General features: G+C 48.5%; 6 protein-coding genes across 6 annotated transcripts; 3 read left to right on the forward strand and 3 right to left on the reverse strand.

Moving 5' to 3' along the window:
- Positions 1-1,001: 1,001 nt before the first annotated feature.
- On the reverse strand, positions 1,002-3,351 carry P175DRAFT_0429207 (putative chromatin remodeling complex subunit (Rsc9); the record flags this gene model as incomplete). Its single annotated transcript, XM_040893346.1, has 3 exons — positions 1,002-2,857; positions 2,922-3,248; positions 3,318-3,351. 3 exons carry the CDS (start codon positions 3,349-3,351, stop codon positions 1,002-1,004), a joined length of 2,217 nt encoding a protein of 738 aa, XP_040755736.1.
- A 44-nt stretch (positions 3,352-3,395) lies between these two features.
- P175DRAFT_0527807 (uncharacterized protein) lies at positions 3,396-4,136 on the reverse strand (the record flags this gene model as incomplete). Its single annotated transcript, XM_040899555.1, has 3 exons — positions 3,396-3,744; positions 3,822-4,050; positions 4,103-4,136. 3 exons carry the CDS (start codon positions 4,134-4,136, stop codon positions 3,396-3,398), a joined length of 612 nt encoding a protein of 203 aa, XP_040755737.1.
- A 277-nt stretch (positions 4,137-4,413) lies between these two features.
- On the forward strand, positions 4,414-6,079 carry P175DRAFT_0527808 (uncharacterized protein; the record flags this gene model as incomplete). Its single annotated transcript, XM_040899556.1, has 4 exons — positions 4,414-4,635; positions 4,702-4,845; positions 4,904-5,195; positions 5,262-6,079. 4 exons carry the CDS (start codon positions 4,414-4,416, stop codon positions 6,077-6,079), a joined length of 1,476 nt encoding a protein of 491 aa, XP_040755738.1.
- A 529-nt stretch (positions 6,080-6,608) lies between these two features.
- On the reverse strand, positions 6,609-9,743 carry P175DRAFT_0497467 (putative C6 finger domain protein). Its single transcript, XM_040896289.1, has 6 exons — positions 9,080-9,743; positions 8,871-8,983; positions 8,571-8,815; positions 8,331-8,517; positions 7,679-8,268; positions 6,609-7,615 (listed from the first exon to the last, which is right to left on the reverse strand). Exons 1-6 carry the CDS (start codon positions 9,500-9,502, stop codon positions 6,747-6,749), a joined length of 2,427 nt encoding a protein of 808 aa, XP_040755739.1. The 5' UTR covers positions 9,503-9,743; the 3' UTR covers positions 6,609-6,746.
- Positions 9,744-12,435: 2,692 nt separating this feature from the next.
- P175DRAFT_0527810 (uncharacterized protein) lies at positions 12,436-13,287 on the forward strand (the record flags this gene model as incomplete). The annotated part of the gene is made up of 3 exons (XM_040899557.1): positions 12,436-12,487; positions 12,841-12,940; positions 13,035-13,287. 3 exons carry the CDS (start codon positions 12,436-12,438, stop codon positions 13,285-13,287), a joined length of 405 nt encoding a protein of 134 aa, XP_040755740.1.
- A 166-nt stretch (positions 13,288-13,453) lies between these two features.
- P175DRAFT_0489473 (copper fist DNA-binding domain-containing protein) lies at positions 13,454-15,151 on the forward strand (the record flags this gene model as incomplete). Its single annotated transcript, XM_040895739.1, has 3 exons — positions 13,454-13,529; positions 13,601-13,774; positions 13,830-15,151. The coding sequence occupies 3 exons, from the start codon at positions 13,454-13,456 to the stop codon at positions 15,149-15,151; spliced, it is 1,572 nt and encodes a 523-aa protein (XP_040755741.1).
- Between the last annotated feature and the right edge of the window lie 230 nt (positions 15,152-15,381).

Genomic DNA, 15,381 nt, shown 5'->3' on the forward strand with positions numbered 1-15,381 from the left:
CAGCAGAATGTATTCCGGTCCACTTTATATACCTGTTTGGGAATTTCGTTTCGACGTGAACAACTCATCGCTGCGGAGCTCAGATTTAGCCTATTTCTTTAAATTTCCAAAACTTCGAATCAACCCCGAGATCACAGACAAGTCAGTGAATAGTGCCGCGATAGGTACCTCGACGGGTGTGAACTTAATGGTCCATGGGAACTTTTACCTCCACACAATACCCACCACCACATATAGAATACGGGGGTCACGCAAAGGAACTAGCACGCCTATCAATGATGCAATCTAAATACCCAGGCTCAAAGCTACCTACTATAATTGCTCGACATAACACATTGGATCTCAGTGCCGGAGTCGCCGGAGCCTTGGGAGTCTCGCCATCCGGGATCCCTCCTTGCCAACCTTGAAAGCTTGACGCATTTGCAGTAGTTGAAAAAATGCCTACAACGGGGAAGGGCAACACACGAGGCTAGAAAATTAAACCAAATATGTCGGAGTGTTAAATAAACTTGATAATAACTCTCTGTTCGTCCATATCTCCCTATGGTACACTCATCGAGAACGCATGAAGTATTATAGCAAGACGGATTATGAAGAAAAGAAGGACAGTAAAAGAAAACAAAAATCCAAGATATTCAACCGATCTCCGTTCTACCCCATTTCCTGGACGCCACATAGCTTTGACAGCAAATTCAAGATAACCTTAATGATAAGGCTCCCTTGGAGAAATCTTTTAAAAAGAAACAAATGCCACCACAGGTCGCAATAAGCGCGTAGGCTTTTTCAAGGCCCTGTTAAAAGAAAAAAAAAACATAAAGAAAAGGAAACATGTGGCGAGTTAAAATAAAGATATTGGAGAAAAATTCAGGGTATTTTGTACAGAAGACAATAGCACAAGGGTGAAAAGTAAAATGCCAACAAAGGGTCAAAGTCGGCAGACATAGCTGGCGGTTATGATTCTTGAGAAGTGTCCGTTAGATTTCTCATTCTTGACTTTCCCTTCAATAGTATTCCTCTTTCTCTAATATCATGATCAACTCGGTCAGCTCCTTCCGCAGTGACCTGTTTCGGTCCCAAACTTCGACAATCCTGGGGCGGTGACTGAGGAAAACAGCCTTTTTCCATGAAAGCCCATCATGGTTCGGCGCAATTCCATTTGGAAGATTTCTGGCAAGATTACGCAGGACGAGAGCGGCTTTATATGCCACTCCCACAGGCTCTCCCCGATCACTGACAGGTGTATCCATATAGAACCACTTGCGCACAATGCGCTCCTGGAGTACTGCACGCTTCGAGATTGGGGGTTCTGCATCTGCAGGTCGCTCCTCGGGCAGATGCGAATAAACATGGCCTGCAACCAAGGCAGTATTAGCACTAGGGCCGGACGACCGGAACTTGGTGCAGTTGTCCCAAAGACAGGTGTGCACAGGTGATTCCGCATCATCAAGATCATAGTGGCCAGGAGTTTCGGTCGACTTTAAATTCATATGGTCGGCGAAAACGTGATTTCGGAGGTCTGTGGGTGTGCCAAAGGCGCGCTGACAAGTTTTCGTCGGTTTTAAGTTATCTTGCCATTTGCAGTAAATGTAAGGAAATCCTCGAAATGTGTACGCGGTTTCAAGGGGTCGAATACCCTTGATGATGAACCTAGTTGAAGACCCAGGTCCATTGATGACCTGGGCTTGGGCGTTCGTGAACGTAGTGCTGACATTTTTGATGAACTCTGCAGCGGGGAGGACGCCACCACCAGGAACGCGAGGATCAGCGAAGCGACTCTGGTACGCCTGCCAAAGTGCGATTTGCGTGATCTCACAGTCAGGGTCCTCGACAAAACAACAGCGTAGCCAGCGCGAGCTACGTTCCGGTTCAGACAACTCCATGAGGTCTTTCAAAAGTTCCGCAGGAACGCGCGGGATTTCTGACGGCGGAGGCGCTACCTTTTCCTCTTGCAAGACAGTTTCCTTCTTCATAGGGCGACCTTCGTGCGTTAATAACGCAATCATCCGTGGGACGAAAATAGTTGAGAAATTAAAAACCTCCAGCATGGTCTCGACATTCTCACGAGAAAGGGAGTATTGATACCAGAAGTCAAGTGCACCGCTCAGGATGTCCTTATCAAGGTCAAGAAGGGAAAGGAGATACAGCTGTTGTAGGGTTTGCTTCGGCATACGATCCATTGCTCGGTTCGCTTCCGGTTCGTCCAATTCCGTTGAGAAGTGAGTGAGGGCCCAGAGTGCACGAACGACGTGGGCGCGATCGGGAGAGTCGAGACAGTTCAGCAACGAAATCCAGAGAGGATCTTCCGGGTCAGTTCTCATAAACCTGGTCACCTCCTCTGCGATATCCAGCGCGTCATTTTTAATTTCGTTTAGCCGTGGCTGGTCGGGGATGTTGATCATGATCACCAGGAAATCTCTTAAAAGACCACCAGCATAGCGTGAGAGGTAGTATGCGTTTTCCTTCAATAGAACCATGTTCCTGAGGATTAAGGTGGCTTCCTTGATATTCCGAAGACGGTGATTGAACTCGTATGTCTCAAGGGTGTCTTGAGGCAAAGTAACCGGTATCCTTTTGATCCTTTCTAGGATATCGCGGGTACCATGAAGAGAGTTGAGGACATTAACGCGATCTATTGACTGTGGGAAGTCATATTGCAGCTCCCATTTAATGCCGGTGCAGAGGAAGGAAACGTCGATGGCCTTTTCCATTAGGCTTTCAGCTAGCAATGGGAAGCCCTCGAACTTGAATTTGTCTCCTCGCTGATTAGATATTTGAACGAGGTGATATAATGCAAAATCTACTTCGTCGGAGATTCCGGACTGTAGGCCATAGTGGGCGCGTTTGTAGATATGATCTGCTATAGTAGATGTTAGTCGCCTCTCCGGGCCAGATAACGGTTGAAGGAGACCAAATGCACGTACACTTTGGGACTTCTAAATATTTAAGTGGAAAGTAAGGATCATAAAAGTCCGGCTGTTTCGCGGTCTTGTCCTTCCCATGCATACTGGTGAATAGGCCTGGTCGGTTTCCAGGTGTCACCACTTCGCGTGTCGACATGGGGACTCTCTGATCCTTGCCATCCCAATTCTCGGCCGGAACACGAGGACTACCCGGATTGGCCGGCGAGTTGGAGTATGGCTGGATGAGATGAGGCTGTGGGGATTGATTCGCGTGAAGATGGGAGCGCCGTACTGGCGTCGTATCAGGGATGAAAGGTTGATTGGCCTTAGGAGCTTGTCGCAAGCCCTCTGCAAGTAATAAACAGGAAATCATCAGCTTTCGCAAGCAAAAAAAGTAGGTCTAGCGGTCATGCTCACCGCGTAGGGATGTACGAGGAGTGTGAGTAGCCATTTTGGACTAATTCTCGAGTCTCTCGTTGCTTCCACAAAGATCGCCTAGGCGTGTCCAACACCAAAACCCCGTGTCTTTCCTGTCGCGTCAACCCGAGAAACTCGATGATACAGAAGCAGACTTGATTCCGCAGTACCAGCTAAGTATACTTTGCCGGTTGCTCGCAGGCTTTCGGCCCCGGACCTGGTGCCTTGATGGGATCGCTCAACAATCGGACGCGCTGGAGTCAAATTAGACGTCCAGTCCCTTTGACTGTCTCGCCGTTCGTATCCCTCCTGGGTTTTTGCCGATGCGAAAAACAGGTTTGTCGTCTCCCGAAGCGATGCTGCGTCGGTGAAAAATCGATAGAAAGTCGCCCCGCGAATGGTTAGAGAGCTTAGGCGCGGTCCCAAGCTATCGCAAGACAAGGACGAGGATCGATTGCGGTACGACAGCCCGCTTGAAGGGAAACCAGAGGGGATTTAGAAAACGCCTCGGCGCAGATACATAAGAGATCGTTAGCGACAGGAAGAGTTCCAATGGGGACTTCAATTCTTTGGTTGCCGCCGACCAGTTTATCCTGCGATCGATCCGTCCTGGCGTCTCCAGGCAAAAAGTCCGCGCTGCTCCTTCTGGCCTGAGGCGCGCGTGTCCGGATTATCCCTAGTTCCGGAATCCTCTTTGGGATGTTTGCCTCGTTTGTTTTGATTCCATTTGCGCCTGTAAAACAAGGCACTAAGGCAATGAACTTTCCCGAACCAGCAACAAATACGAAGTATTAAACCACCACGACCATAGCCACGCATTTGGCCAGGATATCGGTTATTATCAATAGTGTAATAGTTTCTAAAATATAATTTAGGATCTTTATTGTCTACCAGCTCAAAATCTTGTATAATGGGGCCGAGGCGAGAGTATGAACGCCAAACTCTCCAGGTCGCCTGCCAAAAGCCTGACACAATGAACTCCACTCTGGCTTTCTCTTGATCAATGACCGAGCAAAGACGATTCCCATAATAAGGATTCCCCGAATGATCCTCATCTATTCAATTCTTCTTGATGCGAGCATAATCAACTAGGATGATGTATCACTCCCCCCAGCAACCTCAAGAGCCAGCCTCGCAAACCCGTCTCCCTCTGGCAAAATTCTCCTGGACCTCAACCTCCATCAACCATAGAGGCCCCTTGACCTGGAGCCATATCTTCGGACATGGGGATATTACTGGAATATTTGAAGAATATAAGGCACAGCCTACTTCGCCTGCAAAAACCTTGTTCAAAGTCATCCGCGATCAGGAGATTCTTGTATGTCCTTCTCGTGCCATTTCTCACTTCTTTCGATCGACGACTACTGATAATATCTACTTAAAGGAGGAAATTAATATAATAGAGCTTATGAGAGAAGCTGAGCTTTTTGAACAATCCTCCAAGTTGAACAATTCGAAAAAGCCAATCTTTGCTGTCGTCGTCAAGTTACCCTGTCTGGCAGTCAAATATCCACAAGAGAACAGATGGGTATGTTCTAGGTCTTTCAGATGGAGAGGAACACGAGGAAATCCTAATTCAAATCCAGCTTCGTCGTTTCCAGATCAAGTTTTCCTCGGATCGGGACTTCTATACAGCTCTAGCTATACTTAGCGACATCAACTGCCCTTTCTCGGAATCAAATGTTACACCATCATCACAGTCTATGCACCGGTCGACTTCATCGCAGTGGAACTCTGGACCTACTACAGGGGTCTTTAGCTCGCAAGGAAGCTCATATGCCCATGGCAGAAACGGAATTACAGTGTTGAATATGAGGGAGTCCCCTCCATACTCCTCGAGTGGTGTCTCTCGCAACACGATATCCCGAGCCCCTACAAGTAAGCCCTTTAAATCGAAAATAAAGCCCAATTCACAGTCCGCTGTAGACTAATTCAAGCATACAGCTCCCTCTCTAGCATCATCATCGTCATCGTCATCGTCATCGTCATCATCGTCATCATCAAGTGCCACTACGTCACACAGTATGGACTTGGTTTCAGGATACCCTCGCCATAACCTGGCCCTAAACACCAAGTCACCTATGTATCCCGATACACTATCAGCGGTTGATCTGAACCAAGTTCCTCATCGACCAGGCACAGCAACCAGCTACCACGACATTCAAACCCTGGACCAGATCCTGCCTCCAAAACGCGAACTGCCGTTTTCCAAGCCCGCCCCGAAAAGACCGCGAATCTCAGGCCCAATGTCTACTACTAACCCACCACCACCCAGTACATCTACCCCCCAGACATCCAACACAGGTGAGAAAGAAAGCCCTCACCCAGACCATCCAAACAATGATATCCTCATGCAACCTCCAACAAACTACACAGACCCAGATCCGAACCTCTCGCTCCCAAACCCTACAACAAACCAATCCCAATTTCCAACCGCACTACCACTACCACCCCAGTTCGGCCCAACACAAGATTACGCCGCGCCCATCCCCACGCAATCGATAACCCAAAACACATTCCCTCCCCAGCAGTCTTCTCCCATCCAGCCAAAAACCACACCGCCCTACCGTGAACGCAACACCGAGACAGAAAATGCAAGACCGCAGCAGTATGCTCACCTATTCCCGTACCGTTCGGCGTCGACGATCGAGAGCGCGCAAAAGCTCGAGGACTGGATTTGCGCGCTCCTCGAGGACGAACGGTTTCTTCAGCTTTGTCAGGATGTGGAGGGGACGTGGTGCCGGGTTGCTTTAGGCAAGTGAAGAATATTCGTATCGATATCGATATCGATATTCATATCCCATATCATATCCCTATTCTTCCTTCTTCCATGCATTTAGTACGGTTTGTTTCTTATCTTGTTTCGGTTGTTGCCTCTCTGTTTTACTAGTGAGTGATGGATTTATTGATGATGATGATGATGATGATGATGATGATGATGCTCTATCAAACAGAGTATGAAGTTTTATGACGCGTACCTATAGTGTGAGGGTTTTTTTTTTATGAAAACAAAAGTAATGATAATATAAAGGGAAAAAAAGGATGTAGATAGTATTAATTAACTTGAAGGACATGTCACATCAAGGAATCGAAAGTTAGTCCCCCAATAAAATAAAACCTATTTGCTAAAATACAAAACACACAGGATTAACTATAACCCTGTTTCAAACCTCAAGAGCTTGCTTCTCACTCTGTCCTCCGCCCCCCCCCCCCCCCCCCCCTTTTTTTCATTTCATTTCTATAAATTATGTGACAAGATGGGACAGAGAAAAGAAAGAAATAAAGAAGAGAGGGGGGAGAAGGAAGGGAAAGAAAAAAAAAAAAATCGAATTTTTTTTTTATTTTCAATATAAATCCGTTCATAGAGACAATTTTCAGGACCATCAAAATAATCGACAATTGAAAACTTGAAAATCATGAGATGAGACCCTAACGAGAACGTCGATAAATCAACCCGGAAAAGACATTCAGGTAACCTTCCTTCGTAAGGAGGGTGAAATCGACAACAACGCGGCCGCCTTGTGGTGGCGGAGCTGGACCTAGGTTAGGCGAAGTGGCATTCATGTTGTTCTCGGATGGTGGAATGGCAGGTGGTGGGGATGCGGTTACGGCGACAGAGCCCTCGGCACCGACAGCGAGATCAGCGAGATGTTGGAGAGAGCGTTGCTCGTTTGGTCCTACCACTGGTGGTGCTCCAGAGCCAGTCTTGCTGAGGCCGGAATCTTGAAGCTGGGCTTCCTGGGATTTCGTTCGTCTCCATTCAAGGAAGAGGCGGATCTTAGCGTCCCAACCAGGTGTGTGGAAGACGTCTCCAAACTCTGAGAATTCGGCGGCACGCTTTGCACGGTAGTCGAGGATCTCATCAACCTTCTTCAGAGCTTCCCAGCACTCGTTCGAGTATTCTGGAAGCACAGAGGCTTCGAGAAGGGTCATGGTAGCCAGAGCCAAACTGTGGAGATCGAGGGGTGTCGAAAGACGGGACTGCGCAGTCGCCTTTAGCAGCTCATTGATAACTTCCTCGGCGCAAAAGATGATCTCGTACGGGCTGTAGACGAAGATGTGTCGTTTAATCAGCAGCCGCGTAGTCCAGTAAAGTTGATTTTGTAGACTCTCCATGAAACCGTGAGGTGCTCCATCTTCCGAGACACCAGAAGACTTGAAATCATCGACACTGGACAGGCGTTCAAGAGATGCCACTAGGTTTGCGCCAACTACGCGGCCCATCCCAGTGTTGGTCTGACAAACGTTATGCTCAGCCGCCGCAAGGGTCACCATTTCAACAAGGAAGGTGGAATATGCTAGAGAGGAATCGATGTTAGCAAGGGACCTGGGGCGGGCTGAGTCAAAGCAATGGAACATACAAGCAATTCCTGCGGTCACGGAGCCGAGAACTCTTTCATCCTCCCGTCCTCCGATTTCGTGCATCCCCAGAATGCTAGGGTCGGCGACACTGATGGCGTACCAACGTGTCAAAACAGCCAGAGATGCCCAGTTCCGCCTGACGAGGTTCACCTCCGAATCAACATCCGGGTCGGAGGATCGCTTAGTTTTGAGCTGGCCAAGGTTCTTCGCCATATCTGAGCCAAGTTTGGTGGCAGATTGAATCAAGGTGTGCTTGGGCACACCGTCCTTCAGCACAAAGTTGTCGGGGCCCCGCGAGTCACAGTCAAGGATCATAAGGAGCATACTCTGGAGCCAAATCAAGTTTACCCCGGTCGGGCGAACCAGAGCCGGTTGACGGGTATAATATAAGAGCAGATCCTGCGCATTGTCATACGAAGTAATCCTCTCAAATGTGCTAACCACGCGATCGATGTTAACCCTTGTTAGAGTATATAAACTGTACAGGAATATTTCCTGCACCTCACGACTGCACTGGTGAAGAAGCCCTAAAAGACGGTCCTTCGAGTTGGGTAGGATGGGAAGGATGGGATGAATATGCTGGTAGTAACTAAAAGAAGTTATAAATTGAGCAACAAGAGCGCAAGAAACCAGGTTTGCAGGCGGACTCACGCATTCAAAGCACCTTCATCCACGCTCAATGGAGTCAAGTCTTCCTCATGTTTAGGTATTTCGGAGATTTCCAGCCCAGCAGGAAGGTCATGATCGTTACCCGTTGACCAGAAAAGGTTTCCAGGCTTGGGAGCCGAGCTGTTCACAACCGCGGGGTTGCAAGGGTCTGTTGGGTTTTCGCCCGTGTCTAACGGAGTTAGCAAAATCGAAAGCGACTTAGGAGCGGCGCAAAACACCAACCAAACGCGTTTTGCGAGCGCGAGTTGAACGGTGGTTGAGCAAAGGACGAACTTGGCAACCCATCAAATACAGAGTATGTCCTCTTGCGACCGATTGCGCCCGCATCCATCGGTGACGAGAAGTCCTGATAAGCTCGTGGAGACGATACTTCATTCATAGGCTGGTAGGGCATGTCCGGATGAACCATAGCCGGCTGTATCTGACTCTCGAGAGTATGTAATCGTTCCGCAAGTTCCTTGATATACCTGCGATTCCATGTAAGCCTAAGAGAAAAAAAAACTCCGCCGCGTTGTTTCGTACCCTTTACTCGGACCGCGTTTCATAGGAACCCGACTGAACTGGCACACGACACCAAGACGACGACAATTCGAGCAGGTCTCGACTCCAGATTCGGAACTCGCATCGCAACGGACCTGCAGAGATATGGAACGATTAGAGAGAGAGAGGTCATTCACTAGGGTGGCGCGTCTGAAACCAAGACAAGAACAACAAAACCACTGAAAAAGTACCTTCTTGCGCCTGCACTCATCACAAGCCCGGGAAATCTTTGTCCTCTTCCTCCTAGCGCTCTGGTCGCCATAACTCAAATCATGGTTCGGATCAACGCCCACCTGCTGGCTAGGCGGAAACTGAAGCATATGTTGTTGTTGTTGTTGTTGTTGATGTTGATCTGGGGACGACGGGCGGCCCATGTCAGCGCCACCAGCGTTGGAGGATCCCAGAACCATCGATTGAGCATGATGGACCCCATTGCTGGGGCCGTCATTGATGCCAGGGCCGGAGGTTTCGCGCGAAAGCTCGGCAGACAGGAGTTCGTCGGCGGTTAGTTGGCGGTTTGTGTAGTACGGCATGGCACCCTGACCCATCTGCGCGGCGTTAGGAGATGGGTAGGAGGGCGCCGGAGGCATATCCGAGTGCTCGCGAGAATTCATTGAGGCGGGACGTGATGAGATCTCGCGTAAGGGACGGTGGTTAATGGGGGAGCGAAGCTCCGGATGATGGATGGATGAATGGATGGAGGTCTCGAGAGTTGAAAGACGGAAGACGCGAGGACAGCAGGCAAGGTTTTACAGGCTAAAAACTACTTGGGCGGGGAGGGGGGGATTTTTGAAGGGGTTAGCGCCAAATGCCCTCGGCGTGGAAAGTAGGACACAGCAAACATGATCGCACGACTGAATTGCAGAGATTTTTGAACCCTCAATTCTGTAGAAGGTCTTGCGGCCGATGATATAGTTTTCATCTTGGGATGATCGCGACGACGCTGCGGACCGGCTTTTTGTTTCTGCGTCCAGCTACGGATTAATACTATTTCCCTACGGCCCAGAACTCGACCAACTTCTGCTTTCGACAGATGGACGGAGCAGTTTGGAAAGGCCTTGAATGGATGTCTGGGGATGGAGGATCTCTTTTTGTAGAGATCTGATATTTCGTGATGAAAGAATGACATTTTGTGTGTTGTTTTATTCTGACCTTGTTGGTCCTGTATATGAAGCAATTGACAAGAGGTTCACATTCCTTGACTACGAGGACGGACTGCTCTGCGATTTTTCAATCCTTACTCCTACACTTTCAATGGAGACTCATTTCAATTGAATTATAAAGGATGTGGTATTTAGTGGGGTGGCATTTCTTCTTCTTCTTCTTCTTCTTCTTCTTCTTCTTCTAGTACTCGCCTCACGATATTCAGAGCGAGAAATTTTCACAACAGTCGCTTATTCCCAACCCAACCATAGATACTACCTGATACGACAAATGTACATCTCGACTTCCTGGCAATTTCAAATCTTGTTGCACCCCTAAACCGGTTGAGAAAGGAAAGCATTGTAATGACTCAGAGCGATGGCCTCTATTGATGAATCTGATTTCAATTCTGACGGGGTTGGCACCCTACGACGCACACTACAAGGCACAGTACTTTTTTTTCTCTGAATCTCAACGACAGCAACATCGTTTAACAGATTGTGACTGCTTCTTCTCTAGTCATGCTTAAGGTAACATTGCCTCTGTCGGAAACGGAACAAATGCAAAGTGACCCCATGCTTCACATACAACAACAAACATGGCATGATTCTAGGCACTACTGCACGTTCTTGATAAAATGGATATCATCGATCTTATATTCCAATGGCGGACTGGTCGGTGTTTATCTCAGCCCGCCTCTTTTGAACAAGTCATGACTACTGGACAGTCCGGGGGGATCGAATAGGTCGACCAACTATACAGAGTACTTTTAGTCCCCAATCAAAACATGCTCGAGCTTTCCCACCAAAACGGCCCGACTAAATCTCTACGGGGTGAACCTGTAACATTGGCCTAAGATGACTAAATTTCTGTTGGGAAGGGGATACGACGGTGCACTTCCCAAGTTTCCGAGAATCCGCACGGCCGGCAAAAACTTGCTAGGAAGCAGTTGGCGCCCACGACCTTGTGTTGGCTGAAACACGGTTCCCCATGTACTTTGGGGCATGTATCTTGTTTTTGTGGGGGTTATATGGATAAATGGTTCATCGCCATTGTCGGAGAAAGATTCCTTCAGAGCAGTTCAAGGGATCTGGATCTGGGCTCTGGTGCAAGTTATCCCACGTTCCATGGGGGAGACGTAGGTGAACTAGAGAACTAGGTGGGACGGTGTTGACTCTGGGGAAGGGACTGACTTGATCTTGGGGCCCGTAACGAAGATCCACCGGGAAGAGACTCTCTAGTCTCTACTAGCAGGGATCGATGAGGGAGCCCAGAGCGTAACGAGTACGAGGGAAGCAAGAAACCAGAAAGGAGTGGAATTACAAGTCAGTACCCTGTACGGAGTATGAGGCTGTCTTGAAATCTGGGCGATTTGAAAAAAAAGTCACCTCAGAGTAGTTATGTATACTAGAGTAACATCGTTGTTTCACTTGCCAGAATTCAGGAGTTTTTTTTTGTTAGTCTCCGGGTTAACACGAAGTGGTGGGAACTTGTCCAGCAACTGGACCGGGCGATGATATAACGTTTCGCAAGCATTTTTAATGTCTTGGAGATCTTGATGATATTGTCATGATTATTGTCATCATCATCATCATCATCATCAACTAAGTATTATTATTATTATCAAGCTGAGAATGAGGGAAAAGAGAAAGAGCAATGTGGTTCGCAGGATTGGGATCCCCCGAGGTAACCCGAGTAGCTCACGAACCAGCGACTGGGATTGGTGGAGATGCAACCAATTCAGGCTCTTGCCTCATGACTGATGGGTGGAATTTGAAGCACTGCAGACGCCCCAAAAAAGTATCCGTGACGCCATCCTGCATTGTTATTGACTAGTACTCTGTAGTCGACGGATATCCTGAGTAAAGAAAACAGAGGTCCGAGAGTACAATGATATAAACATCCTATGCTGATGATAGGTTACTATGGATTGATCTACTAGGATATAGATATCAGAAAGTGTAGTCACGATGTGACATTCTTCACTATAAAACTCCAGAAGCGTTCGTCATTTTAAGTACAGGGACACTGCACGTTCCAATGGCTGTCAATCGATCAATGACTGGCTGGAACGGAAGGATCAGTCTGCACGGAAGATCTGACAGCCTTTTCTAGAAGTGGTGGGTGACTGCTCAATATTTATTTGAAATGTATATATCAATCAATCCGTGCTGAGTCTCCTATCACCAGTTAGTTATAATTAATTACCTGAAGGTATCCATGGACTGCAGGTAAGGAGATGTTAAACCTAAAATATAAGGCACCAACCTAGTGTTTTTTTTTTTTTTTTTTTTTTTCACATTTGTTTCCGTGACGATGTTGTAACAGTACAGAGTAGGTATGGTATTTTAAATTTGTACTAGTATGTAGCTATATTAAGACATACTATTTTTTTTTTACTGACATGGAATGCGCAGCTGTAGATCCAGGGGCTAGGCAACCGATCCTCGGCCAGGGTTCGTCATAAGAAGCCAAATCTTCCAAGCCGAGTTCATCTACTTACCTATACTTAGGAATAAATTCCAAGAAGAAAGTGTCCTGACATGTATGTCTTTGTGGGTATGGTAAGCAGTATTTTGACTTAGTGTTAGAATAGTAGATCTGAATATGAATATATATATGTCCAGTAGATAAATGATAATTACTGGTTTTGATAAAATACAGTTGGCTGTATAGTAACAACCTCCTTGCGGTCGCCCGAATTATTCCCCCCTCCAACTCTTCTTATTACTTCTTCCACTTCCCGCTCCCCTCCCGCTTTTCTCTTCCCTTTTCTTTTCTTCTCCTTCTCTTCCCTTCCTTTTCACAGGGTTACTCTCGCAACTCTGCCTCCAGATCGATCGCTTTTCCCTTTATTTTGGCCGCCACAGCCGGTATTTGGTGTCCTGTCTCACGGCCGGCGCCAAACGGTGCGTAGGCTTTGGCCCCCCCTTTCCTCTACAATTGATCTCTTTTTGGCTTTGGCTTGGCTTTTTTTTTTTTTTTTTTTGGCTGCCCTCATAGACCGACTGTGTTCCTCTCATACTTGGTCGCGGTCGCTTCGCCAATTTTTATAACCGTATTGGCTCTGGAACACTGCCCGCAGTCGCGATCTGGCCTTGTTATAACGTATAACGGCGTTTCTGGGATATTCGTTCAAGATACCCCTGCTTTCTTGGAGTTCCTCTTTGGTTCCCGCTGGCTCGGTCCCGTAGACGGACCACCACACTTATACCCCCCAATTCTCGCCTTGACGGCTCTTTTCATTCTCTCTTAACGAGCTTTCCCATTGGGATTGTCTCTGTTATAAGAAAAGATACCCCCCCCCTGAAAATAGTCACCTCAGAGAACCAGTCTCTGTTGATCTCTCAAACACTCCCAGTCTCGCTCTCCCCTCTATTCATCGCGAATCATCGCATGTGCCCGTACCAGTAACCGCGGCGATGCTTATCGATGGCGAGAAGTGGGCTTGTGAAGCTTGCGTCCGAGGTCACCGTGTCAGCAGCTGTCACCATAGTGGTAAGTCGTTGACTCTTCTTAATTGTCACTCTATCCACTCTCCTTATTGTTACTGACTGATCGCATGACAGACCGCCCCCTGACCCATATTAATAAAAAAGGCCGCCCAGTCTCCCAATGCCCTCACTGTCGCGGCCTACGCAAGTCACGGACAACCCACACAAAGTGCGAGTGTGGTGACAAGAAGAAGAATAGCCACAAGAATGATCTAGATCCCAACGCTGCTGATAAGCGGGATCTGAAGCGTGAGCATGATAGAAATGGCATCCTAGTTCATTGTTTCTGATATAGAGATTACAGAGGACTCCCGTCCGAGATGTGGCTGCACTCATGGACAGCGCTGTACCTGTGCGCTGAAGAAGGAACCCCATCTGGATCCCGTACCGGAAACTGGCCTCCCCCCGCCCCCGACTGCCCTCCTGTCCGATCAAGCCAAAAAACCCCAGCTGACGTCGACAACGTCGGAAGGCGCACTGACCATTTTCCGGGACGGCCACCACAAACCCGCTCACAAACACAATGACATGGCTCACAAGTGTGGTCTGCCCTACACGATCCCTCGATCTCATACCGTCCATGGTACGTCTGACGTGGCCCGCCGGTCGATGGATCATCTCCCTTACATGGGCGAATCGCTGGCAAACCAACCACTTCCCGAACCGCCACGTACCTTTGGGCTTCACCGTCGTGTCAAGTCCGAACATGGGTCTCCGGAGAATGTTCCCGTTGCTCCTGCGGGAGATGTTCCAACCTCTGTCCCCCCACTCGACCTCTCGCCCCTGTTCTCTCAATCCCAGCCGATGGAGGAGCCGACCGGCGCTGGCGTTCCCGAACCGATTTCCCTGTCCATGGGAAAGACAGCGCTTGCGCAGATTGTAACCAGCGTCCCCCCTCTCGATGTCTCCTCATTTTCTTCCTTTGCTACAATGAACACGTCGCCTGTCCATGGCATGCCGTACCCAGATACGTACAACGAGTCTTACTTCACGTCCCCGGATAATGATATGCCTCTGGGCTCCGCCGGTTTCAGCGCTCCCCCTGTGGATTGGTCAAGCTTTCCTCTTTACTCGGACCTCGCTCCTACCAGCACACAACCTCCTTCTTATGCAAGCTTTGACTACAACTCCATGGGGCCTGGATTCCCAGCGCCGTCGTCGTCGGGGGACATCTCGGAAGTGGAAGACTTCGCACCTCTCCCCAATATGGGAACCACGGGCAACGATCTGCACGACATGCATAGTGTGAGCGAGGGATCCGATATCGACCATTACCGGGTCAGCTCGGCGTCCTCGTTTATCGGGCTTCCTCAAGCGCAGCTACTATCCTCGAACAATCTGGAGTCCATCAACATTGACGATTTCCTTAAATCTGCTAATGAATCTACGGCCGTTCTCGAGCATCAGTTGCAGGTTAGCATGGGGATGGAGTCCAAACCTCTGCCATCCCAAGATGCCTATGCCATGCCTGATCCGCAAGTCTTCAAAGCCATGACCAGCCCCAGCACGAGCCTGTCAATAACCACGTCTGCGACGGATCCCATTTGGCCTACGACGCTGTTTGATCCCAACACCGCGCCATTGGACGATACCAACACCTTCTTCGCACCTCCATGGGTACAATAGCACCACTCACCTGACGGGGTTCTGATCTTTGCTCAAACATCTGCGGTTTATTTGTGGCACCTTTACCACCACCTCCATAGCGTCTGCACGACTTTGATGAGAGATGATGATAAATGCCTGATTTACCTTTTTGTTCCATTAGCCCAGTCCATAGTGACAATCCTATAGCATTCAATTGATAAAGCCGACGTATTTTTCAAACATCTGCTCTTCCCCTTTGTTCCCAACCC

This window comes from Aspergillus ochraceoroseus, assembly GCF_002846915.1.
Source record: "Aspergillus ochraceoroseus IBT 24754 chromosome Unknown P175scaffold_1, whole genome shotgun sequence".
Lineage (NCBI taxonomy): Eukaryota > Fungi > Ascomycota > Eurotiomycetes > Eurotiales > Aspergillaceae > Aspergillus > Aspergillus ochraceoroseus.

Excerpts from the sequence above, each read along its gene's own strand:
- P175DRAFT_0497467 (XM_040896289.1), bottom strand. The coding sequence starts at position 9,502 with ATGAATTCTCGCGAGCACTCGGATATGCCTCCGGCGCCCTCCTACCCA. Across the intron at positions 8,269-8,330 it reads GATGAAGGTGCTTTGAATGC|TTACTACCAGCATATTCATC; the intron begins GTGAGTCCGCCT and ends AACTTCTTTTAG. Across the intron at positions 7,616-7,678 it reads CGTGACCGCAGGAATTGCTT|CATATTCCACCTTCCTTGTT; the intron begins GTATGTTCCATT and ends ATTCCTCTCTAG.